Source organism: Dermacentor albipictus, chromosome 10 (assembly GCF_038994185.2).
Source record: "Dermacentor albipictus isolate Rhodes 1998 colony chromosome 10, USDA_Dalb.pri_finalv2, whole genome shotgun sequence".
Taxonomy (NCBI): Eukaryota; Metazoa; Arthropoda; class Arachnida; order Ixodida; family Ixodidae; genus Dermacentor; species Dermacentor albipictus.
In genome coordinates, this window is record NC_091830.1 from 12752070 (window position 1) to 12777200 (window position 25131).

General features: G+C 45.0%; 2 protein-coding genes across 2 annotated transcripts in view; one reads left to right on the forward strand and one right to left on the reverse strand.

The window, feature by feature from the left end:
• The window catches only part of LOC139050427 (small subunit processome component 20 homolog), an 80138-nt gene extending 58522 nt beyond the window's left edge, over positions 1–21616 (forward strand). Inside the window, exons 47-61 of the mRNA XM_070526791.1 lie at positions 126–242; positions 2916–3086; positions 5654–5785; positions 7655–7765; positions 8516–8665; positions 9200–9319; positions 10941–11003; positions 12689–12820; positions 13347–13479; positions 13730–13902; positions 14708–14779; positions 16393–16542; positions 18325–18451; positions 19815–19960; positions 21355–21616. Coding sequence (XP_070382892.1) covers positions 126–242; positions 2916–3086; positions 5654–5785; positions 7655–7765; positions 8516–8665; positions 9200–9319; positions 10941–11003; positions 12689–12820; positions 13347–13479; positions 13730–13902; positions 14708–14779; positions 16393–16542; positions 18325–18451; positions 19815–19960; positions 21355–21477 — 1920 coding nt within the window. The 3' untranslated portion in view covers positions 21478–21616. The remainder of the gene's footprint in view (positions 1–125; positions 243–2915; positions 3087–5653; positions 5786–7654; positions 7766–8515; positions 8666–9199; positions 9320–10940; positions 11004–12688; positions 12821–13346; positions 13480–13729; positions 13903–14707; positions 14780–16392; positions 16543–18324; positions 18452–19814; positions 19961–21354) is intronic.
• A 140-nt stretch (positions 21617–21756) lies between these two features.
• Positions 21757–24204, reverse strand: LOC139050823 (uncharacterized; the record flags this gene model as incomplete). Its single annotated transcript, XM_070527598.1, has 1 exon — positions 21757–24204. A coding segment is annotated over one exon (2037 nt), but the record flags the coding sequence as incomplete, so codon positions are not given.
• Between the last annotated feature and the right edge of the window lie 927 nt (positions 24205–25131).

The window sequence follows — 25131 nt, forward strand, 5'->3', positions numbered from 1 at the left end:
TGCCAGTTTGCAACTGGCTTTGGGCTGCATATAAAGTTGAAAAATTGTTACTGAAGTGCTTACGTGTCCTTCAAAATGTTTGCAGGTCGGCAGGTAAATCACTGGTTTGTTTGTTTGCCTTCCAGATCTTGCATGCTGTTTTGAAGAAGGAACAGTCAGGAGTGATTGACCGGAAACAGCTGGAAATGCTAGACCCATATGTTGGCTTGATATCCAGTTTCTTGGACTCAAGCTATGTGAAGGTGAGACGTGCCCACACTTCTCTCTTTCTTTTTAAATGTGAGATACTGCTTCAAGTATGCTCCGTGCTCTATTCTTGCCAGGCGCAAAGACTGCATCAGCAGCTTGTTGTGCCTTATTGGTAATTGTAATGCACTACGAAAACGGGTACGCTTGTCGAAATGTTTGCTCAAGCGACGTCACTGGTTTGCCCACCTTTGATCACTTCAAGCTTCTCTGCCTTGTTTTAGCAAGCGAAATAATGGGATCTGAGAGGCTCGGTTTCTTCCTTTTGAAATATGGTGATGACCATACGAAGTAACAGACACTGAAGCCAGAGAAAGCGAAGTGGAAGGTAATGGTCATGTTTTAATTGAAATGCAGGAATAAGGTAAGTGGAAATGAAAGTGGATGAAAAGCTAAAGTTCTGAAGGTGTGACATGTTTATTTAGTTAACCCTTTCTGGTGCAGTGGTTCCTGCGGCAATCGCAGTGCTTGACAGGAATTATCCGACATCGAGAAAAACAAACAATACTATATTCAGAAATTTAGTGTCATCAACACTAATTGGTAATTAGCGTTGCTGGCACTCAATGACTATGACAGTGTTTCAGCATTGTGCTACACCGTATATAGTTCATTGCAATACTTTCAGGGTCTAATTAAAAATGCAATTCCTTATTTATGGGATATACATGCTCGCTAGTTAGTGCCAGTGTGTGCCACACAATCTTCTCATTTTCGCCACAGTCCAAAGACATGTTCTGAGTGTAGACAGCCCTTTTAAGCCATGTCGAACTAGGTTAAGCATGTCAGTAATAGCATGAAAGGAAATTGCTGCTGGGGACATGGTAATTGGCTGGCCCATGCAGCAGAACGGTGGGGTTATTGCCTTAATAGGAGAGGGAGAGAGGATAACTAGAAGGATAGAGGAGATGATGAAATTCTGTATAGTACAAGGTTTGCGACTAGGTCAGATTGTTTGCCATAGTTCACGCGTTTGGCACGGCAAGTAGATTTCATAGCATGGTCCTGCGTGCCAGCGCTGAAACCATTTCCTAAATTTACGAGTCTGGCACCGAGGTATTACAACCATAGTTTGTTATAACAAAGTTGCATTTGACGTGAGAATACCTTCGCTGTATTAGATATTCGTTATAAGCATGGATTCATTACGTGCTGAGATTGCTGAGAAAGCAAATTTAGATTTACTTTGTTATATATCTGATAATTCGTTATATCTGTGTTGGTTACATTGAGGTCCGACTGTACTGCCCTCATGGTTGCTGTCACCCTTCATTGCATGACCACAGAAACATGAACCTTCCTTATTGAACCATTGCTCCTGCGGCAAGACAAAGCCACAAGCAAGATCTCAGTGTCAGTAAAATGAAATGATCAAAGAAGCGTGTGCTTACATGTGTTACATGAACTTTCCCATATTTTCTGTGAGTTAACGAATTCAGGCTTACCTACAGTTTTACAATGTTGTTTAAAGAAAAATTAATTCTGTCCACGAAATAAGCCTCGCCTGTCGGTTTGCAACCATACCGTAGGAAATCTTTCGATTAGGGGAATTGTAGCGGAACCTGTGTTTAGCAAGTTTATTTGGGCAAGTTCCTGAAACGGATGGAATTGCCAGCAGCAAAAGATGACTGTGAAAACAGTCACTTTTTCCATTTCTAAGTCACTGCTTGTTTGGTGCGTCTCAGTGTTATTAAAGTGCATATATATCCCACAAAAGGCATGTGCTAAAGGCAAACTTTAAAGCCTGTTATGATTTCGTGACGTACTGAATCTAATTCTTACATCTAAATTGGACGCTTAAGCAAGATAAATCCCAATTTTGACATCGTATCTGATCATCCGACAGAAACGCGACAGCTTATCTTCATTTGCGACTTGTAAAATGACGTTTTGCACATAATGCTTCCAATGAGAGTGAACGCTTCAAGAAAGTCATGCAGCTGCATTCATTCAGGTGCATGAGTTGAATTCAGCATCTTTGCAATGCTGATTATTTTAGAGATTGCCTAAAGATGCGAATTGGTTCTGCTGCCAAGTCTGTTTTTGTGCAGTGCGAGAACATGTGAATATAAAGGCAGTGTTTTGTGCTAGATACCCATTTCAAATTTCTTTAACTTTTTCGATGTGAGGGACAAGTGGGGTTCGTCCATATATTTATGGAAAAAAAAAAGCAGCCATGAATGAGCTCAGCTCGTTGATGGTACTTTTCATTTTCTAGCAATGGACGAGCTGGTTTCATCTCAGTGCTTTGCCGTGCTTCTGGTAGATGGCAGCACACAATCCATGGGGCAGCACAAGCAGGAGTGAGTTTGTTCTGATGGAGGAGTAAAACATGTTGGCAGATGACGTATAAAAATAATCTGGCCATTTTTGGTCAGAATTCGTGGCACAAGAAAGATTAAACGAGTCTTGCAAATCTCACCTGGAGTAGCCATTGGTTTGTGAGTAATTTTGGGTGGTGTTACCTCGCATGCAAGTGTTTATAACTGCAATGGTAATGTTTTTCTTGTGGCACAAATATTCAGGCTATAAGAAGCTTGAAAAAAAAAAGTGCGTGCTATTCTCCCCTTCCCCATTTTGGAGTCATGTGTGGGTGATATTTACGAATTTTAATGTTAACTGCTTGGCAGGTATGCAACGCTTTATGCTCCACCTTGATTTTGATGCAGGTGGTGACAATATCGCTGCGATGCTTTGCACCCCTCCTGAGGATGCCCCTGCCCAGCCTGCGGCAGCACATGCGCAAGCTGAGCCAGTCGCTGTTCGTGCTGCTGCACAAGTACTCGGGCGCCGGCATGAAGCAGGGACCGAACTTCGAGCTCCTTGTGCTCGCCTTCAAGGTAGAGGCCCGGCCATTTCGTGACGAGTGCCGAAGAACACTGGAAAACTGGGAGTGTTCCTAGATGGGTGTGGACGTTACGAGTGAAGGGGCCTCTTGTGTAGATTACCGATTGCACATTCAACTCTGGTGCACGCACTTTGCATTCAGCTGGTTGAAATCAAGCACTCGGAATACATTTGCCTGGTTCTTTCAGGGGGTGCTCTCGTAACCTTCATGCTCAGAGTGCAACTTGGTCTGAGATAATTTCAGTCATGTGGCTTCTCTGATTGCTGTGGGTGTAGCTGAACATTCAGCTTGAGCAGCCTTTCTGTGGCTCTAGTCTCGAGAGGGCTCCACATCTCTACGAACTGAGTTGGAATGGCATAGAAACCAGTCGAGCATATCATTGTTAGAGGAGTGCAAATAGTAATTTTTAACACCAAATCGAATACCAATCAAATAGTACCAGAAGTGAGTCAATTTGGACATAGCATAAATAGTTTTTGAATAACAAACACCTGTTCTCACCATTACTGTAAAACTAGACAGAGTAGAGCAGTTGGTTACTCTTTTGGAGAGTTCACCAAGTTTGTCGAGTGACACATCAGGTGCTATTCCCAGCACCGTAGCTATGCTTTGCAGAAGGCGTTGGAGGAATAACCTGCGTAGTAGGATGCTGGTGCTGGCCTGATTCTGTTTGCTGAGGAGCTGTTGCATGTGGTGCAAGAATCGAGGAAACCACCTGTCACCCAGTTCTTTTGAATTGAGCAGTCTCTGCAGCCTACTGTGTTTACTGAACCTTGTGTTTGATGACGACCTCCTTCGAATGGTTGAAGAGACGTTCCGGAGACTGGGAAACTACCACATTTACTGACGCAATGATCGCACTTTTTTGTAAAAAAAATTGGTGCGAATTCAGTGGTGCGATCATTACGCGGGGGGGTAATTTCCCACCAAAAGAAACACTTTCTTCTTTCATCCCGCATTTGCTGCGGGATGACAAGCAGGCAGCTGCCACTGTCAGTGTGGGACGCCAAAACAACAATGGCGGCTGGCGGAGCAAGCCGAACGCAATTATTTTTCTTCTCGCGAGTACATTATGCGCATTGAAACAGTTTCTTCTGTATTAGTAATGAATAATATCGTTAATATTGGCAAGTTTGTGACAACTTAGCCATGTTCACTTTGAGTGGACAAAAACATATGGGTGCGCTTAGCTGCCAGTGACATACAAACACATGGCGGGCATGCTGCGGAAACTGTGGCATTTGTCTTCACTGCTATCCTAATACGGCACGTTTCCGCTAAGGGTGGGCGAATGTCTTAGCTGCGTCACAAGCGTCGGTGTATGAATGGATGCACTTCTAATGTATCAGTGTAAACGTGCCCACTATCGTTGTTGCTTGCGGTTTGTTGCGTGCCCACGAGTGCAGACGAGAAGGATGGAAAGGCGCCCTTTATGTTGTTGTTGACCGCAACCATTATGAAGCCTACAAATAATAAACAAGAGGCAAGTTTGGTTGTAGCTTTTTTTTTTTCATGGAAGTGATGAAAGGAATAAAATGGGGCATCTGCTTAAGAAGGATGGGTATGTGCAGACCGCTTGGTCTGTCTGTAAGAGTCGTTCGCGTAGCATTTGACAGGCGGTAAGCACGATCATCATTAGCTAGACTTTCAGTAGACCAGCCCACAGTCGGAAAGCTGAGGAGTAATAAGACATTGCTTTGTTCATGTCATGTTAGTCCTCAGTGGTCACTAGGGAGTAAACTCCTATAGTGACCAAGAGAATGTCTATCAGGCAGTCTGGAAAAAAAAAACTAAAAAAAAACCGAATGTGTGTCTTTAACTGTTCTGAAGGGCTCAAATCACTGCAGTCACATCCAAAATATCCTTAAAAGTCTGCCAGTGCACTTTTAGTTGTGTCAGTGCTCATACTTTGACAGGAGACTGTGGGTGTGCACTGTGAATTCAGGAACGCATCTTGTTTCTTGACAGTGGCCCCTTTGCACTTTTGGTATGTTCCATTGCAATACATTGTGTGCGCTTGGCCGCGTAACACCGCTGTATTGCGGCGAAGCTGATTTTTGGGATCCGGCATTATGCAACAACTCTTGCCATGCTTCCCGTGTTTCGATGACGCCAGTGAGGATGACGAAGGGGTAGTCGGCACCATTGTTGACAGCGGCAAATCCTTTAAATGAAAGAGGCAGCACCAAACAGCAGGAAGCTTGTTAGCAAATGTCGAAGGAGCTAGGCCTAACAACTGCACAATACGACTACTACAGCTGCCAGCAGATCAGTGTGTGAGAGGGCTTTTTTCGAGGCTGTGAGATAATCAAAATTCCAGTAGTGGTGGCTTCAATCAATTAATGCTGTCTCGGACCTGCGGTTTTGGCAAAAAGTTCGTAAAATCGGACTAAGAAGGTTTTCAGCTTTAGAAATTTCCGATGGCCCTATACATTGGCCCTATGGCGTGCATGACGGTGCCGTGAAAGCATTCGAATTATCAGCCATGTCTGAAAAATTGGTCATTGACTGTGTAGGTAAGCAGAAATAGCAGTGGTAGTTTATTTCTGTGTTGTGCAGGTGATGACAACGCTGGTGCGGGACCCCTCTCTTTGCCGGCTAAGCAAACAGCAACTCCTGGTGTTGCTTACGTATGTCGAACGTGACGTGTACGACCACTCCAGGCAGAGCGTGGCCTTCGCCCTGCTCAAGGTGAGAGCCGTAAAAGCGCAGCCTTTGTCAAAACGAGTGGAGTGCTCTGGTCCTGGCTTTGTCATGCTCGGGGTGCTTAGAGAGCTTCGGAGGGTGAGGGTTTGTGCCCTTTTTTTTGGAGCTTCCGAGCAGAGCAAGGGCAGCAGGAAAGCCAGCAGGCATCATAGAGCCAGTGGAAATCGTGGAGAGCGTAATTTTGTTCTTTGGAAAAGCTGTTATAGTGCTTCACTGCACAGTTCCTAGCAAGAGGATGTGCATTTGAGGTGTAACCCAATGTGTGCACAGTGGTATGAGATAGTGCATCAAAAGCAAAATTATTGACAAACTAATGATTTTTTTTAGAACACTCCTGATTGGACCTGTGCTGCCATTTCCGATAATCTGTGTAAAGTTTCTTGGTACGAGTTGGTAGGTAGGCAGCTGGGTCTTTGCTGTTGGTATCAGTATGTCATTGTGTAATTGGTTTACTTCTTTCTTTTTCACTACGTTGTAATCAGGCATATTTTTAAAGTAGCTAAATAAGTTCTTTACAAGTTTGCTGGACATAAAGTAATTAATGTTGTCACATCTGACGTTCCTGTATATTAGAGTTCTCGCATGGAGAGGACATTCTATAGGCTTGATCTGTACACTTGAAAAAACTCGTTGAAGGCTTCAGCATTCTTTATCTATTGTAAAGCTGTATGCTTTTCACGATTCTGAAGATGCAAGAAATGTGAAAGCAAATGTGAATTTGCAGTGGACAAAATTAATCAGTGCCTTATTAAGTAAATAAGTGGCACAGTGGTGCTGCCATGACGCTCTGAGCAGATAAGAATAAATCTAGCAAGGGCTACTGGCTTAAATTTTCTAGGGTGGGTGAAGAACAATAGTGGTGTGAACATGGTCGTCTGCTCTCATTGTCTGCACTGCGCCCATTTGCCTACAAATGTGTGTAGCGTGTCTGTAGACAGTGGCCACACCAGTGCATCCGAAAGGCTAGTGCTTTGCTGGAACATCAGCTTGAATTGCAACAGCCTATGTTCAGCAAGAAATGGGTGCTTACATTCGCACACAAGCTTCATATGTGTCATTCTTGAGGAGGGTTGGGAATGCTTACATTACGGAAAATAGCGTATGTTGTGAGCTGCTCCGTGAAGCACAGCTCTGGATTGCAGCCAGAATTTAGCCCTTTAGTTTAATGTTGCAGAGCACGGGTACGAGGCACATTTCATTTACTGCGAATTTTGCCATTTAAGCCACCTGCAACAAGTTTGAGTTTTGTCAAGCAGCCAGATGAAGGGCTGTATTTATTCGAATATAAGGTGAACTTTTTTCCCCCTTAAAATCCTTGGTGTCGAATGCACCCTTCTCCTTATATGCGAGACTGATAAGTTCAGTTACTATTTCAATATGGCGGCAGCAATGTTGCATTTCTGGTAATCCAGATTTTAGGTGACAGTGCATATGGTAGCAACTAATAAGCCTTGGCAGGCTGAGGCAGTACACTACTTTTGCTTGTTACAAACCCACACTGACTATTCGAAAAATAACAGTAAAGTGGGAGTTGCAGGTCATACATATGTGCATTCTGCCTTGTAGCGTGGCTTCACTATTATTGCGATAATTCCCGGGGCTTCTGATTATTCGTCATTTTGGGCAATCCCCACCGAGTCCGAATAAGTTGTTGGCTATGATGTATCGCCTTATATTACGTTCTCTCGGGTCCCTCAGCTGGCAGCCTCGCCTTATCGTGACCGCCTTATCATCGAATAAATATAGTAATCTGATTGCAGACGACCACTGCGGTCTGCTGTGAAGCACTGCGTCTGTGCCGAAGTAAATTTGTGCTTCGTCTTGATGGACTGAAGGAACGAGCAAACCATGCAGGCCATCCTCCACCGAAGAGTGGATACCAACGAGCTGCACGACTTGATGGACAAGGTGGCGACCATGAGCATCGAAGACGAACAGGCTCACATTCGGGGCCAATGCCGTGAGGTGAGTCTGGGGTGAATGCATCGCTTACCCAATGTGGGCACTTGCCAGTGTACTGGCGCGAGCGAACATGAAGACAATGTTTCTTTCGACGTTCCACCGTGCTGTAGCCTTCGCAGTGCAAGGCATTGAAGTAGGAGTGGATGACACTTAGCAAGTGTAAAGGCTGGCAAACAAGATATTTATGTGGATACTGAAGTTGGTCCGAAAATGCTGGACCTGTCATCATCGACATCATTGTGATGAAAAATTTACTGATGTGTTTATATGTGTCAACTCTCTTGAATTTGTTCTAAAGCCTACGAATCTTACTTCCTCACGTTTCATTGCAAGAAACAAGCAAAATCGTGTTGTCCTGCGGGCAAATTAAGTGTTCCCATTCATGTCGTTCCTGGCTGTACCTTTTAGTTCTGGTAACATCTTGACACACATTTGTGACAATCCTTTCTGCTTTCTCATCTTCTGTTTTGTTAATAGTAATAATAAATAGTAGTAATAATGTATATTGCATCATATACTGAGCACATGATGCTGGGAACTAGCAGTAAAAGCTGTCACAAATGACAGCTTGACAGAACCACATGCCCTCGTATATTGACTGCAGTATACATCAGTAACAGAACAATACGTATTTTTATTACAAATAAGGGAAAAGGTACAGTGAAAAGAAAAAAGAAAAGGTTACTAAGAGTAAGAAGTACCGCACCTTGCGCACAAAGCAGCTGAATCTGAAAACTTTTCCCTTATGTCTAGGCCTATCTACAGTACGTTCTCGACTACCCAATGAAGCGGCGCATGAAAAAGGCGGTGGGCTTCTTCACGGCGCAGCTGGAGTACAGCACCGAGGCAGGCCGTCTCTCGGCTCTGGAGATGCTCGATGCCTACTCAAGCAAGTTTCCACAGGTGAGAGGGCTGGGGAAGTAATTCAGTTAAAAGTAATTCTTGTGCATTTTCATACCTTTCAATGAAGTCAGTTGCCATGCATTTGCATACCTTTAAATAAACATTTGCACACTTCTCAATGAACTTAATTTGATACATTTGAAAACTTCTCCACGAACTCAATTTGATACGTTTGCATACTTTGCAATGAAAGTCAGTTTGCATGTACTTATCAGGAAAAAAGTTAATTTGCATACATTTCAATGGAAAGTAAATTCTACAGCTGAGAGGCAAGGGCAGAGTATTGACTAGGAAACATGTGCGGCAAGTACTGACGGAATGACCACCAAAATGTCACTGGCCATTATGATTTGTCAAAGGTTACTCCTTTTGGAAATTGTGGGAACATGTGGCAACTGCTGGGCGATGACAGACCAAATGGACAAGTAAAACATTTCGCTGAATGCGGCCTCGCTACCCCGTTTCCTGCTTATTCGTTGTTTTCACTTTTGATGTGGGTTGGGAACGTGCTGCTGACTGAGCGCTTTTGTGCAGCACACGCTGTCTCACTACGCGCCCACCCTGTTCGTGCCCATGGCGGCGCGCCTCGTCAATGACCAGTCGCCAAACGTGCAGCGGGTCGCTGCAGCTGGCATCCGGAGCCTCCTCGGCAAGGTCTGATCTCTCTTTTCTCTCAAATTTCCTGTCTAACGTGCACAAATGCCATTGCGTAGTACTCATTCATACTACGCAGTGTGCATACCATCACTTCGTTCAGTCATCATTGCAAGCGTTTGCATCACCCTCTTGCAGTGCGAAAGCATTTACTCTCTCCCCCCCCCTCCCCATTCCTTTCCTGAACATCATTGGAGTAGAACCACAACTGCCTTACTGTAAACATTTGTTTCCATCAGTGATTTCTTGATTCCTTAGCTTACATTAGTTGCTAAATTGCTTGGTACAATTTACTGAAAATGTTCATTAGTAGTTTTCAACAGGAGTGGCCGACTATTCGAAACTCTCAAATAACGAATCAAATAGTGACATATTCGATTCAGTCTTCATATCAAACAGTTACTGTTTGTAAATGTGAATATTTTTTGAATACTTTTCGAATATTAAAAAACGTCCACTGCATCTAATTAAACATAAAATTGTAGCAAAAGTATGGTAAATTTTCAACCCCGCAGTTATAGTATATAGTAGGGGTGCGTGAATATTCTAAAGGTTCGAGTATTATTGATTATATTTTAATATATTCGGGTTTGACTCGAAAAATAGATATTTGAAAATGTTCGTATATTCGGTTGGATACGAATGTTCGAGTCAAATGTAATATATCACTGGCCTTGAGGGAGCCAACACGCTTCTCAGCATTTGTTTTTAACAAATCTAAAAATATTGGGGCGATATTGTGCTGAATTTTGTGATATCGTGCTGCTAACAAATTTTCGCCGTCAACGCACGTTTGTCCACTAGACATCTAAACTTTGTGGGAAAGGCAGCCTCGGTGTCAAGGGGCAGTGGTTTGCAAACAGCGAGGGTGCATTTCTTTTTTTCTTTTCTTTTTTTTTTGCAGCATTATCTCAAATTCTGAGCTTGTTGTTTGACAGCAAGTGCATCGAGTGATGACTGGCACAGGGTCAAACTTACTGCTGTTCGGTGCCGTGTTTTTCCTAGGAACAATATACTTATTGGCTTGATTTAAAACCCCCTACCCCCTCAGAAGAAAGAGAGAAAGATTTGCCACTGCCAGCTGTAGTTCTGATTCCGTCTTTGTAATCGTCGCCAATGGCTTCGAAGCGCGATAGCATGACAGGCTGCATAATGGCGGTTCCTAAAGTCAGCTTTGCCGCAATACAGCTGTGTTATGCGCTGAAGCATACTAAATGTTGAAAAGTGCTGCGGGATGGAGTGGGTACTCCATAATTACACACGCATGTGCCTGGAGTCTTCTGTCACAGTGTGAGCACCGATACACCTAATAACTGTACCAGCAGACCTTCAGAGCTATTTCGTACGTGCCTGTAGCAATGTGAGCCTGTAGGGGCAGTAAAAGGCATGCATTCATTTTTTCGTATGTTTTCGCGACACCTAGGGAGTCTGAAAAATCGGACGTTGACTATGCCTGCTGCTAAGATGTTCTTGGCACCTTAAATTCTTGAATTTGTTCCCTTTCTTTCTCATTAATTTGGACATGCCCTTTAACTCACTCCCCTCCTTAGTATGTGGGAAGAGGTCGTGAGGGTAAACAAATTCATTGAGTCTTTAAGTTAAAATAATTATTTTCTTCCAGCTGGATGAGGCATCCAGGAACCCTTTGCTCTCTGTGGTTCTGGCATGGTGCAAGGAAAAAATGGTGAGTGCTTGGCCTTTCTACATATTTAATCTTTTAGTTAATATGATCAGGAAGAATGACACATAACAGGCATAACTTGTGCCAAATCTGATAACTCTGAGTAAGCAGTGGAAAAGCGAGGTTACACATGCAGGTTATGCCTTTCGATCCAGCTTCATGACAAAGCACTTTTTTGGTGCTGTGGAGCCATGCTCGGAGGCAAAGTTTGCGTTGCCATGAGAGGCACCGCAAACTTGAGGGCAAATGACAACAGCCGTGCAGTGTGAAAAAAGTGGCAATGAATAGATGGACAAAACAATGTGGCTTCTGATGCATTTGTTTGCACCAGCATTCTTGCCGGGCTGGTTTTGTAGCAAGTAGTGCCTTGTGCATGGTTGTTCAGGGCAGGTTTTAAGTGTGAAGGTGCCGGAGTTTCATGACATTGACAAAAGTCCCTGTCACTATTTGCAGTTGTGGAAGCATAATATACAAAGTACAGACTTGTTATACATGATTTCTTTGTACGCAGTAAAAATAAGTTGCAATTTCGCCTGAAAGGCAAAGCATCGATTGCGATAGCAAATTAGTAGGCAGTTATACGAAGTAAGGATGGTAGTTGTATCGGCCGCATAAAATTGTAAACATTCGCATACTAACTGAATTAGCAAGTACGGTGTCATGCACGCACAGGTAAACATGAAGACATCCCACTCAATGACCGCGGAAAGTCGCTGTCAAAACGTTAGAGTGAGGAAGCGTGTCAGCAGCAGTGAGTGAATCGACCTTCGTGCGGTCTGTCGCTTCAACGCGAACTAAACGTCGAGAGCACAGCGCGTACAAAGCTACTGGCGCTGGGTACATTTTGTCCGCATGGCAGATCGCTTTCAAGATATGGTTCCTGCACAGGTGCGCACTTTGTCTACATTTCAGATCACTTTCGAGACACAGCGTCAGCACGGCCGCGCCGTAAACAGCAGCCGCTGGGGTAGAACGCCCCTCCCTCGCTTCCTCCCACCGTGCCTTGCGCACAAAAGACGCTGCATTTCCACCCCGCCTTCCTTCCTTATGTGCGCAATATTGAGCTGCAGTCGTCGGCTGACCCTCACAAGCCAGTTGTCGGCCCGTGTCGATAGGGCGAAAGTACTTTTTGTGTGCCCGATATTGCAAAAAAAGTTGCTGCTAATTTCTTCTGTAGTAGCCAATAGTCCATTGTAGCGCGGTCCATTAAAAGCAAACTGCATTGCATTAATAAAATAGGTAGAACAAACTAAGGCTGAAATGTGGTTCGTTATATATGAAAGCCTGTTGTACGCAGGTCTGTTGTAACGAGTGTAGACTGTATTCGGTATTTGCACTCTAGTATGCAGTGGAGGTGTTCTGCATTGGTTGCATGGAAATAACGGCAAAATATTTCTTTGTTATAATTTTTTTGTTGTAGAGGTGTTTTATTTTGTTGCTAAATTTTTGCTTTTTCTGTTTTGTAAATTTCATGTCTTCCTCTGCTTTTTTTTTACTTTATTTACGCACTTCATGCCCATTATTTATCAACATTTAGCTCGGAGCACTTAAAAATGTTCTTGGGGCATCTCAGTAAAGCTCGTTTATTGTTGTCGACTTTTGTATTTGCCTAATAAATTCAAAGCCAAATAGTCAAGTCTTTCCTTGTATTGAATGTACATTTTCTTTCTTATTGTTTTTTTTTTCAGTTTGCCACAAGGCGTTTGGGAGCACAGACGCTGGGCCTGTTCGCCGAGGTGGAGAAGGAGCGTTTCGAGCGTCACCTGGCTGAGGTGATGCCTGTCCTAGTCGAGGAGATGCACCCTGACAAGTTCCAAGAGGTACTGCTCATTCTTTGCAGATGTGTTTGTGATCCTATGAAACCATGTTCATTATTTCATGACACTGTGCTTGCAATTTAATCACACTGGGCTCTCTATGCCATGACACTGCTTGTAATTTCATGATGCTGCGAACGCCCAGTCGGCTCTGACTCTTTCTGCTTTTACATGTGGACATGCGGTCGTTGCTTGTGACTCTGTATATTTGCTCCTAGTTAGCATGGCTAAGAAAACTTTTCTTCAAGCATCGAGGTGTTTGAAATTCGTAATCAGGCTATCTGTCAACTTAATGTTGGTGGCATTGTCTTCAAACTTGACACCCCCTGATGCATTACCACACCCAACTGCGTTTCCTTTCTCTTGACATGAGTGCTAAGGCAAACAACCTGTTGGACAGCTGTTTATACGCATTCAATAACCTGGTTCAAGTTCTTCTTGTAATTTCGGATGAGAAGTTGGCTAACAACGTCTGTTCTGTTTGGTGTTCCTTTTGAGGAGCTGAAGAGCTTTGTGGTTGGTGTTGCAGCTTACGGTGGAAGACATAGAGCGTGCCAAGGACCACATCGCCTTCATGTACTTGGTCTCGCTGACCAAGATAGTCGACGCCTGCAACGTGGCCCGGGCTCCTGCCACGCAGGAAAATTTTGGGATGCTGTGCGGTGAGTTTGCGATGTTTCCAGTTGCACTTGTTGGTCTTTCACTGTTACAGGGCAATGGCACTGAAATCTGCGCGGCCTTTGTCAGATGCAGCAGTGTGTAACATATCTTTGTGCCCCTCCTTGTCAGACTGTTCCCCCGTAAAAGTGAGCTTGATTGTTTATAATGCATTCTGATTGTTTGGTGTAGTGTTCCAAGCTGTAAATATGCAATGGTTCTGCCACGAGTCAAATCTCTTGTGTGGTTGCCCAGGTTATGCAGAGACATACCTGCTGTATCCCCACGACTGGGTGAGGTTGGCGGCATCTCAGTTTTACGGCCGGGTGTTCGCGGCATACACGCCGGACGAAGTTGCTGCAGCGTGCGACCCTGACGCTGAAGCGCCTTCTTCCCAGGACTATTTGTTGGTCGACACGCCGTCGAAGGTACTCAATTTCTGTCTTTTCGTGCTTGTGAGATTATGTTAGCGGCTTGAAGGAGCTTCTTGTTAAAGGAGTCCTAAAATGACATTTTCAACTTATTGTGTCAAAAGAAGGTCCAAGCCCTCTAATCCCGTGAAAATATACTGGCAAGTGTCGGAGCACCATGAATAATTTAATACTTGTATTAGTTTTCTGCTTTGAACACATAGAAAGTGGGTGGGCATTTGTTTCGGGGGTGTGTTAGAATAGGAAGTTTAACTGCTGAATAAACCAGCATTCACATTTTTTTGCCATCTTGTTTAATTGGACCTGCGGTATAATTTGATCAATTTCATTGCAAGCTTCTTATCGTTTGTGGTTTACTGGCTCACTGACGCTGTGGAAATCGGTAGCAAAGCTGGTGGTGACACCTTGTGGTGCTTTGTTTGACTATGGCACATTAAAAATTTTGTCACGTGAGCGTGAGTGTGAACCGTAAAAGGACTGCACTTTAATGATTATGTCGCTGCCAAAGCTTTACACCAGCAGTTTAGTGGAGTATGGTAAGTCAATGTTGTATTAGCTTTGTGTGCTCTGTTGCTAAATTTTCATTTTCATTTTCGCAAGATTTCATTACCACTATTGTTCTGGCTTAAAGCTGTCTGGTAACCCAGCAAATTGCAAGCGGTAAGAGGCTTGAGGACAAGCTAAACCTCACCAATATTACACAGGGGCTTGCAACCACAGTCTTGTGATGTACTTTTGTGGGTAAAAGTCGTTATGTGTGTTTACAGGGCCATAGTGTGTGATTGTACTTTCCATGTGGCAGGTCCGAAGCCTTACGGAGAAGTCCTGCTCTCAGTTCCAGCCAGATAATGTCCTGGAAAAGATAGCTGAGCAGGTAAGAGACATCATTTCTCTTGGCTTGACGTCTCTATGTTTACCTGTGCCCTGCTTTGTGAATTGTATTTCTGTTATGCCCATTGGAACAGTTGTACTTAAGAGAGCCAATGCACCAATCTTGCCTAATTTCGCGGTGCTTGTGAGGAGTCTTGACGGATTTGCTTTTATTTAGCAACAAAGCAATGCTATGGACTTATAGAAGGGACACTAAGGAGAATATAATTAAGTTTATCTATATTAGTAAGTGATGCTTCTGTAATGACAAAGTGGCCACATTTACTGTGAGACTAGCACAGTCCATCCATCCGTATCTGTCTTGGTAAGCCAGAATACACACGAATGAGATTGGTGGGAACAACAGCTTGAAGTTCGTTTCCACACAAGCTTGCCCCGACTGGCTATTTGTGAATTTATTTACCGTATTTACTCGCATAATGATCGCACTTTTTTCGCCACAAAAATTGACGCAAATTCAGGGGTGCGATCATTACGCGGGTTAAATTTCGCACGAAAAAAATTTTTTTTTTTTCGTCCCGCGTTTGCTGCGGGATGCGGGTGCGGGACACCAAAACAAAAATGGCGGCCGGCGGAGCAAGCCGAACGCGCCGAACGCGATTTTTTTTCTTCTCGTGAGTGCACTACGTGCATTGAAACAGTTTCTTCCGTATCAGTGATGAATAATATCGTTAATATCGGCAAGTTTGCGGCAATAACGTAGCCATGTCCACTTTGAGGGGACAGAAACCGATGGGCGCGCTTAGCTGCCAGTGACACAAATGCATGGCCGGTGTGCTGCGGAAACTGCGGCACCGGTTTCACTACTCTCCTAACACGGCACGTTTCCGCTAAGGGTGGGCGAATATCTTAGCTGTGTTACAAGCGTCGGCGTATGAATAGGGTACACTTTTAACGTATCCGTGTAAACGTGGCTACTATCATTGCCGCGCGCGATTTGTTGCGTGCTCACGAGTGCAGATGAAAAGAATCGAAAGGCGCATCTTTTGTTTTTGTTGACCACAACGATTAGAAAGCCTACCCATAATAAAGGCAAGTTTAGTTGTACCTCTTTTTGTCATGGAAGTGCGTAAAGTGATGAAAGTAATGAAATGAGGCATCCACTTAAGAATGTTTGGTGCGTGCAGGCGAGTCGTTCGCGTAGCATTTGACAGATGGTAAGCGCGATCATTGTTAGCTAGACTTGGAACACCACATATCGCTGCGGCAAGTTCGGGGTGCGATCATTACACGGGAAATAAAAAAAAATCGAATTTTGACGACAAAATTCAGGGGTGCGATCATTACGCGAGTGCGATCATTATGCGAGTAAATACGGTAATTGCTTTTTAATGAAGAAGGATTACATTGCATTCTAGAGGAAGCAAGTTTTGATTCAACCTCGAAAGTTTTGAAAATATTCTGAAATTTCTGACATTGTGCTGGCATACCGGAGTTAAGGATTCAGCGCTAAACTCTTAATTTTCTGTAATAATAAAAAAAAAGTTTTACACAACGTTCATGACAGATTTTTGGCAGATTATCAGTTTAAAATCATTTTGTGTTGCTCTCTAGCAGTGTCTCTTTAAAACTGGCTTTGTCGATGATGTTTCGCAGGTCATTCGAAACCTGGTGTTCCTGACTAGGGTGTCGGTGCGTGCCATGCGCCTAGGCATCGACACCTTGCACCCGGTTGACTGGATTGTGAAGAAGGTGTCACAGCAGGCCCATGCAGAGGTGGTGTCAAATCCACGATCCGTCGTGAAGGTTTGTTGTGTTCAACAGCTACGCGTCTTTAAGGGGGGACGCGGCCCTTGAAAACCGAAAAAACGCGAAAAAGTCGATTTTTGAAAAACCTTATTTTTGAGTTGTGTATCTCATAAACTACCTGTTCTGTAATTATCAGCACCTAATTCAACCGTAAAGTACAGAAAAAACGCTACTTTTGAGGCCACCGCGGCCCACAAAACACGCGCAGATGCCGAAATAAAGTCAAACTTCGCGCGCGCGCCATTCCCGGACCATGCGGCCTGCCCTCGCCATCTTGGTGTCGTTTTGACCGTGGTTTCTTTGTCTCTATTTTGCCGCCTTGCAAAATGGCATCGTCGGCGCGGTTGAGGCGCTATTGGCGTTTTTCCGCGATGTGACGCGGAGCGCTGATTGGCCGGAGCAGCGCATTCAAATCCCGCGGGGTAAAGCGCGCCTACCATTGGCTGCTGCGCCGGCGGCGGCGGCTGCTCAAATCCCGCGGGCTAAAGCGCGCCTGTCATTGGCTGCTGCGCGGGCGGCGGCGGCTCCTCCCTGTGATGGCGCGCTCGCGTCCCTTGCTCGCCTGCTTTCGAGCTGTTCGTCGCCTAGCGCTATCTTTTAGATTATTTGCTCAGCTTTCTTTTTTTTTGCTAGTTCTTCGCTGCACGCGATGCCGGCGAAGCCCAAGACGGTGCAGATGTTCGGTGCACGGGAGCGCGATATGCGTCTTGTACGAGCATCGAACTTCCTATCTTCCGCAGCGAGTGCCGACTGCGTAGACGCTTTTCAGCGGCGAAACTGTGCTTTCGGCTGTCGCCAGTCGAAAATCCGACACACTGAGTGTGCCTGGAGCCGCAAGAGCTAATTAGGAGCTCCACAGGAGCTTTCTAATAAAAAAAAACACGTGTTCAACTTTAAGGCCTGTTTTCTCGGAATGTATTTTTTCGCTAGTAGTGGTGCTGGGGAAGGCGATATCTCAAGAACCGCTTTTCAGATTTGTATGCCGTTTTTTTATTCTGTTCCTGAATGACTTTGCCAGGGGGTAACAGGCTTCTTTTTTTGAAAGTTGGTGCAGTTAATTTATAATAAGCAATTAATTTTTGATGAATGTGGTCATTACTGGCTACATCAAATTCAAAGTTGTCTTAAAATTTTTTGGAGGGGAAATTAAAGAAAAGGGCTCTTTAGCCCCCTGGGATATCTATCAAGGAATCATCACAGTGAATTTCAGCTTCCTACGATGTCCTGGCATTTCTCCAGGCTTTTCCTCAGGCATATACATGAATCACCTAGTTAAACCTCAATAAATCTGGAACTAATAAACATATCTTCATGAAACTTCGCAGTTCCTCATAGTTCGGTGGTGTGAACATATCCTGAAAGTTTCATCTGGATATCTTAAAAAATAAGAAAGTTCGGTCTCCAGGGTAGCCTCCCCCCTTAAAGGCAGCTTCTTCCTTGTGGTTTGGTGTGGACCATGGATTTCTTGCGAAATACACCTGTGGATATTTATACGAAGCTTTGGTGTGCTCACAGGCACGCCAACTTCTTAATGGAATAGCCTGTTATATTCAGCGGTCCTTGATCATCTGCATATTTTTTCTTTCATTGCTCTTTTTTTTTTTTCCTCTGGTACTTTTATTTTGTCAGGCAATCTGCTGGCATTTGTGAGAATACAGTGCTAGGTGATTCATCATAGTACAGTGCAAAACAGACTAAATTGGGAATGCGCTCATTCTGGCTTCTGCTGAAGTCTTTCTGGACCTTCCTGAATTATGCACTGCTGTTGTCTCGATGCAGCGCTCCCATGTGTTCAAGTTCCTGGCTGCCATCAGCCTGGACCTGACTCGGCCGGAGCTGCGCTCGCAGCTGCAGCTCATTCTGATGCCCATCTGCCGAGAGCTCGAGGACCAGTCGCCAAGCCAGAGTCAGTATGCCTGGATGTCTTCTGCGCTCGTAGCATTCGCCACTCTTGTCTAGCATGCGATTCACCAGGTGCTCCATTTGTCTGAAGCATAGTGCTTGCTCAAACAGTTAATGCAACAGTGCTACTGAGGTGCTAAATTTACTGTCGCAATCTCGGAGCATTCTCTCAGATGAGCTTGTGGTGCAAAAGTGTAATGGTCTCAAGAAAGTTTGGGAGGGCTTCACCATCCCAACAATGCCCCCCCCCCCCCCCCCCCGCTTTCCCTCGTCTGCTTTCTTCACAGAGCGACTGCCATATGCGCATTCAGTGGCATCTGCCCATCTTGATGGTTGCCATTGTCAATCCATTGCAGAAACGCAGAAAGCCGTATTTACTCGAATCTAGGCTGGCCCCAATTATAAGCGGACCTCTGAACGTCCAAAGCCAGGGGGGAGGGGGGGAGGAGGACTTGCCTCAAATGTAGGCCCAACAAAAAGGCAAGGACAGCGCTCACAAAATGAAAACAGCATTTATTCAATATGAAGATGCCAAGCTCGTTCTGCGTCGCCATTTTCCTTATCGCTGTCGTCTCCTTGTAGCGGCTGATGCACACAAGAAGTGTCTCCTGTTGCTCCTTCCAACGGCAGATATTCTCATCAATGCCGAAGTCCACTAGGGTTAAACATTTGACGATGCCTCTGCAGCTCAACTTTTCATTTGAGAGCATGGCAGCATCGCCTGTTTAGTGCCATTACAATAACGCCACGCCGCGCGCCGATATGACACAGGTCAAAATGGTGACGTTGCTCGTGTGCTTAAATTGGCTTACTGGTGCGGCTAGTAGCGACTACGATAGTGACTTTTCTAGATGGCGCTAGCTGTACATCATATCAATTTCAATTGAAAACTGGTGCCTTTTTTTAACAAATCCTCAAATCTAAGCCAACCCTAGAGTTTAGTGTATGATTATATGAAAAAAAAGAAAAGTATCAGCCTAGATTCGAATGAATGCAGTTTCGAAGCTAGGGTAGATGTACACCATGACAAAGCAAGCTGCACTATTGGCTAAAGACATCGCACTATAAGTGGGCTAATGTGTTATTGCTCTTTGAAGAAAGCAAATGACGGAACATTTTTGTCGCTTGATTCCTAGGGTGTTGTAGGCCATTTGAATATTGGAGTTGGTGCTTGATAGAAGCACCGTAATAGGAAAAAAAAGGAAACTTGCACGGGCGATTTACTAAATGTAGCCAAAGTGACCACAGGAAGAATTGCTATATGAACTTACTTTAGGGATATATATTTCCTTCTGACTGGGGATGCGTGGGTTGCCTATGTGAACTACATATGTGCGTCATTTGTTCTTGTTGCCTGTCATATTCAGGTGAGGAGATGAAACAGATGGCAAACGAAGCAACGGCCGTCATAAAGAAGGCAGCGGGCGTGGAGGCATTCGGCGCTGCCCTGGTGGCACTGCAGGGAAAGCTGGCCGGCAAGAAGTTGAACAGAAAACGGGAGAAGGCCCTGGAGGTGAGCAATGGACAACTCGTTGCATGTGAGGGGTGGGAGAGAAATCACAGTGAACCTGTTGGGAACTGATGTTTTTTTTTGTTTTTTTTACCTTGGAGCGCTTGCATATTTCTATTGAAAGTATGGCTGTTTTTCAAGTCGAGAATTAAATGTGTTTATTCGATTTGGTTTGATTATCTTGTTCACGCAGTCTGTGTGACCACATCCAGTACTTGTCAGTCGGTGAAGGTCATGCTGCACTGGCACCGCAACTCGTGCCTCAAGCTACGGGATATTTCATGCGCGTGGAGCAAATGTGCTTTTAAATTTTATGAAAGCCTCAAATACTGTTGGCATGGAAGGAACCTACACCATAGTGCGAACACAAAAAGGGCACTTATTGCTTCATTTATACATCAACTATTCAATATATAAGTTCTCCAATGAGGTATGCTGAGAAAAATCTTGCGGGGGGGGATACCAAATGAATAATGTTAGTCCATGCGGATGAGCGTCTAAGGCCTAGGTCATTCGCAGGTGTCCCACTAACCAAAGTGTATTTGCAATTTGGAGGCAGCATGTGCTAGTGCCATGACGACGGTATAAGCGTGTTCGCTCATGCTCGTGCCGTGCTCAAGCCATTTGGCAAGCCTCATGCGGGACAGTCCCACACAACACCCATGGGCGTATGGCTGGTCTATGCGTGCCACCGTCCTTACCGCAAAGAGGAGGAAGCAAATTCCTTTGACGCCTGAATTATTGCCAGATGTCATCCAAAACTTGCACCATCTTCTGTCATCGCTGCTATAACTACACCCGCTCTTGCCATCTTTTGTACGTCACGCGGGGAACCCAAGTATCAGGAGACACAGGAGCTGTGGGAAAAAACATCAAGGGATGCGATACAGTCGCACTTCCCCACAAGCCACAGGGCATAAGAATGCTTGCTGCAAGATTTCTTGAAGGCCCAATCTCTGTGCATGATGACCTACCGGTGGTTTATTAGGGAATTGTGCGCTTTTGCTACTTCCTCAAGGGGCAGAAGGATGGTGGCATGGCACATCAAATCAGAAGCAAATGGAATTTTTCCTCTCCATTGATTTCTAGCAGAGGCTTCCTTTGCACACTGCAGAAGAACCCTGCACAACTGCACAGAGGAAATGACCATTGTGACTCATCCCTGATCCACCTCGCAGTGAACGTGTTAAATGTGCATGTGGATGTCAGAATTATCAGTGTGCATCGTCTCGTCTCTCGCTCAACATGTTGAGTAGCGTGCCGTGCTGTCAGCCAGGCTAACATCTCGATGTTCTCATTAAACTCTGTACACCTCTCTCTTTCTGTGATATTGCGACTGTGTGTGGTCGTCGAGAGTGGAACTGCCAAGTAACGTTGCCCGATTTACTCGTCCGCAGATGGTCAGGAACCCCGAGGCAGGAGCCCGCAAGAAGATGAAGCTGCAGTTGAGGAAGAAGGAAGCCCTGAAGCGCAAGAAATCTGTCCAGTTTGGCAAGGTTAAGAGGCGAAAGGCATCGTGAGCTTGTAAAGTACCTTGTAATATATTCATTTTCTGGCAAATAATGCCATGTAATTGTGTTCTGTAATTAAGGGGAGACGCTCCTCAGAAACATTTTTTTTTTAATATTAATGCTAGACAAATAAAAATTGTACCACTTATATAGCTTGATATTCTCATTCCAAATGTGTTTTTAGATTTAGGATAGCTTGATGCTTTCATGTCCTAAGTGCCATGCATAAGTGAAAAACAGTGCATGTTTGTGCAGCTACTGGACCTAGCAGTTGGCATGATATAGCAGTGCAAAATGGCTTTTCTTGTACCTAACACTCCAGTGAGTGCTAATAACCAAGATAACGAACTTTCCTTTACAGGCAGCATTTTGAGAGAATTTCATATCTGGTGCTTCATTTTCAATGGCTGGTACCTAAGTGTATTGAACATTCCCATTCTTAGAAATAAACGGATTGCATTAAATACTATACAGGTGCATTCTACACATCTTAAAGATTATGCACACCAAATTTGGTCTTGATTGGACCACAATAAGTACATCAAATGTCATGCACAAAAGCCATGTTTGGCCAAAAATATGAAGCTTAGAAAAACGCAATTGAAAGTTACAAAAGTTCTTTATTTATGTTGCAGCACTGAAATCTATATAAAAATTGCACACAATGCAGGCCAGGGTATCTCGATCTAGTGCACAACTTCAAAATTCACCTGGGCCATAAGTTGGCCCCTCAGAGTCCTTGTAAGAACCATGCTCAAGACGAGCCTTTTTGGCCAGATGGCGACGGTGAGACCTTGCCTCTGCTGTCAGCTTCATCGACATGCTGGAGATCCTTCTTCTGTCACAATCTTTGCTCAGCGCAACTAGTTCCCTGGAAGGAAGCACTCCTAGTTCCTGCAGAACTTGTTCATAGCTTTTGTGCCCTTGGTTATACCACAAGACAGCAAGTGCTGTTGCCATCTCCACGACTGTGCGCGAGGCAAACCTTGTCTTGGGGCACAACAGCCAAATCTTGCTGTTCAACGATTCAGCTCCATTTTGAGTTTTTCCCTTGACACAGCGAGTGAGTAGCTGTTCTTCTGTCAGCCTTTTGTATACGGGCAGCATTGTCTCACCTTGGCTCTTAGTGAGAATAGGGGTGTGCGTTGGGGCTGCCTGACCCAATGCTTCTGCCCGCTTGAATTTGCACCAGGAGTCTTCTCCTTCCGGACAAAACTTGTGGCTCTTGGCGGTGTCTGTTGAGCATGAATGGAAGAATGATGCCCAGATTGCACAATACATTCCACGCACACTTCCTCTGTTGGCAGTGATGGCTACTTGAAAGTAGCTCTGTAGCTTTTGAATGACTGCATCTGTAAGCTTCTGCCCTTGTGGCATTTTCAGTTTTCGCAGGGCAGTCCCAAGCCGCTTGGCTACATGGTTGGTGCAGTCTTCTTTTGTGATGGGCGCACTTCCATACACTTTTGCCACTGACACAGCTGTATAAGCCTTGCTGTCGCCATCGCTGAGGAAGGTTGTAAACCTCAGCGGAGTAGTGTAGGACTCAGTCCTCTTCCATATCCTCAAAGCAGCATTAGTCTCCATGGCATGTGCTGAGCAATCTGCATTTTTTTCGCACACTGGCATATGAAAAGCTTGCCATATTTCTTCCTCCTCTTCGCTTTCAAATGGCTTGCGTGTACTGCAACTCTGGCAATAGTTGGAAAGAACTTCAAAGTCTAGGCAAAGTCCCGTTTCCACAGAAATGGCTGTGCCTATACCATTATGGCTCTTGTGGCCTCTTTTCTGCCAAGTGCCATCAAACATAACAGCTAGATTGGCAGATCCCACTTCCTGTGCTGTTGCATTCCTAGCCAACTCCAAGTTATCAGCCACTGCTTTTGTAGCAGCGAGGTGCACCTTCTTCGTTATGGCGGTGAACGATTTATGGTGCATCGGTTTTGGCAAACCAAGAATTGCACAAAAGCGGACAAGCTGATTGTGCCCAACTCCAATTGCGCGCGCCGCAACCACCGCCTTGACATTCACGGCGAAACTCTCTCTCGGGCTGGCCGAAGGGCGCGCTGCACCGTTAGCGTCGTCTGCCGGAAATGCACGCCGCGACGAATACGTTGACAAGATAACGGACGCGCTACACGCTGCATTATTACAGCACAACTCCAAAAACGACGCGAGTCCTTTCCGTTTTTTGGTTGACTCACGGACGAAAAGGTCGCGCCGTCCGCACGCCGGACATGCCGCGGCGCTCACCAGTGTGTTCACGACGCCGATCTCGCAGATAAAAGTGCTTGCAGTCTCCTCGCCGCTCCCACCTTGATTCTCGAAGATCCTTAACTTTTTCTCTGATGCGCTGACAAATTCGTCTACGCTGTCTACGAATCTTGAGTGGCCGGCCGGCTCTGAACCGTCGAAAGCGTCGCTGTCACCGACGTTAGGCTTAGTTGCCGCGGACGTCTCCGTTGCTCGCCGCTTGACTTTGCAGCGCGTTCCCTTGAACTTGTGCCTCGAACGAAACTTCCGAGCTCGAAAATCGCGTTTCTTCACAGGATCCACTGACACAAGGAGCAGAAAAAATGCTTGAAGGCCTGGGAACGCGTCGACAGAGCTGCGCGTCGCAGGAAGAGCAGACAAGCTATGGCCGCGGCGCGCGCTAACAGCCAATGGCGTGGCCGGAATCGCACCACGTGATTTAGAAATCCAGCAAGAGCGCTCGGTTTTGGCGGTGAAATGTTGTTTTTATTATTACTTCCCGGGGAGACTGTGACGCGGCAAAGCCGACCTCAGAGAGAAAAAGCGTAGGCCTACTGCCTTGCACAAGCCCAATAGCTTGCGACGCCGCGATTTGACGCATCACGCGCTGGAAAATGGGCCAGATTTGCACCTTTTCTCGCCACCTCGGGTGCTTTCACCGAGTTTATTTATAATTTCCCAATCATTTACGGCTCTGATTTTTTTATATGTGAAAGAGGAGGGATCAATCTTGCTGAAACAGTCAAAAACATAAAACTGACTTTTTTGACGAAAATCGCCGTTTTTCGACCCGCGTCTCCCCTTAAAGAAAAATAACTTCTATAGATGCTGTGCGATTTCTTCACAAGCATACATTGAGAACAGTAACTGCATTGAGAAGGCTTTCCACCAGTTGTCATGACTACATGCTTGACTTACCATGGTTCATTGCACTTTGGTAATTACTAATTAATTAGGGATTTTGATATTTTACCAGATGATCCTTGTGATTCACTGGTATAGATGCAGTGTCTGCTTGCATGTATCACCTGCCTGTTTGTTTTGCACTGTGCAAAGCTACTATAATCACCTGCCTGTACAAATTCTTTGTGTCGTCATGTACTATATACTAACAGACCCCCTTCTTGTGTTGACTTAATTTTGTGTGGCAGCTAACAAAGTCATTGCCATTCTTGCTTTTTCTACAGGAGTATGACTACGCCTTAAACATGAATGAACAGTAACTGTCCTGTCAAGTGATGTCCAATTAAAATTGGAAAAATGCTGGGTCTTTTGCACATGCCTGTAAGCGCATTCACGAACGTAGCCTGAGGTGATGCCAAGAGTGAAATGGGTCAAGAACAGAGGCGGAAAATTGTGGATGAGCTTTTAAGAGGCGACACCGAGTAAAATGTACAGTATAACCCCGCTGGG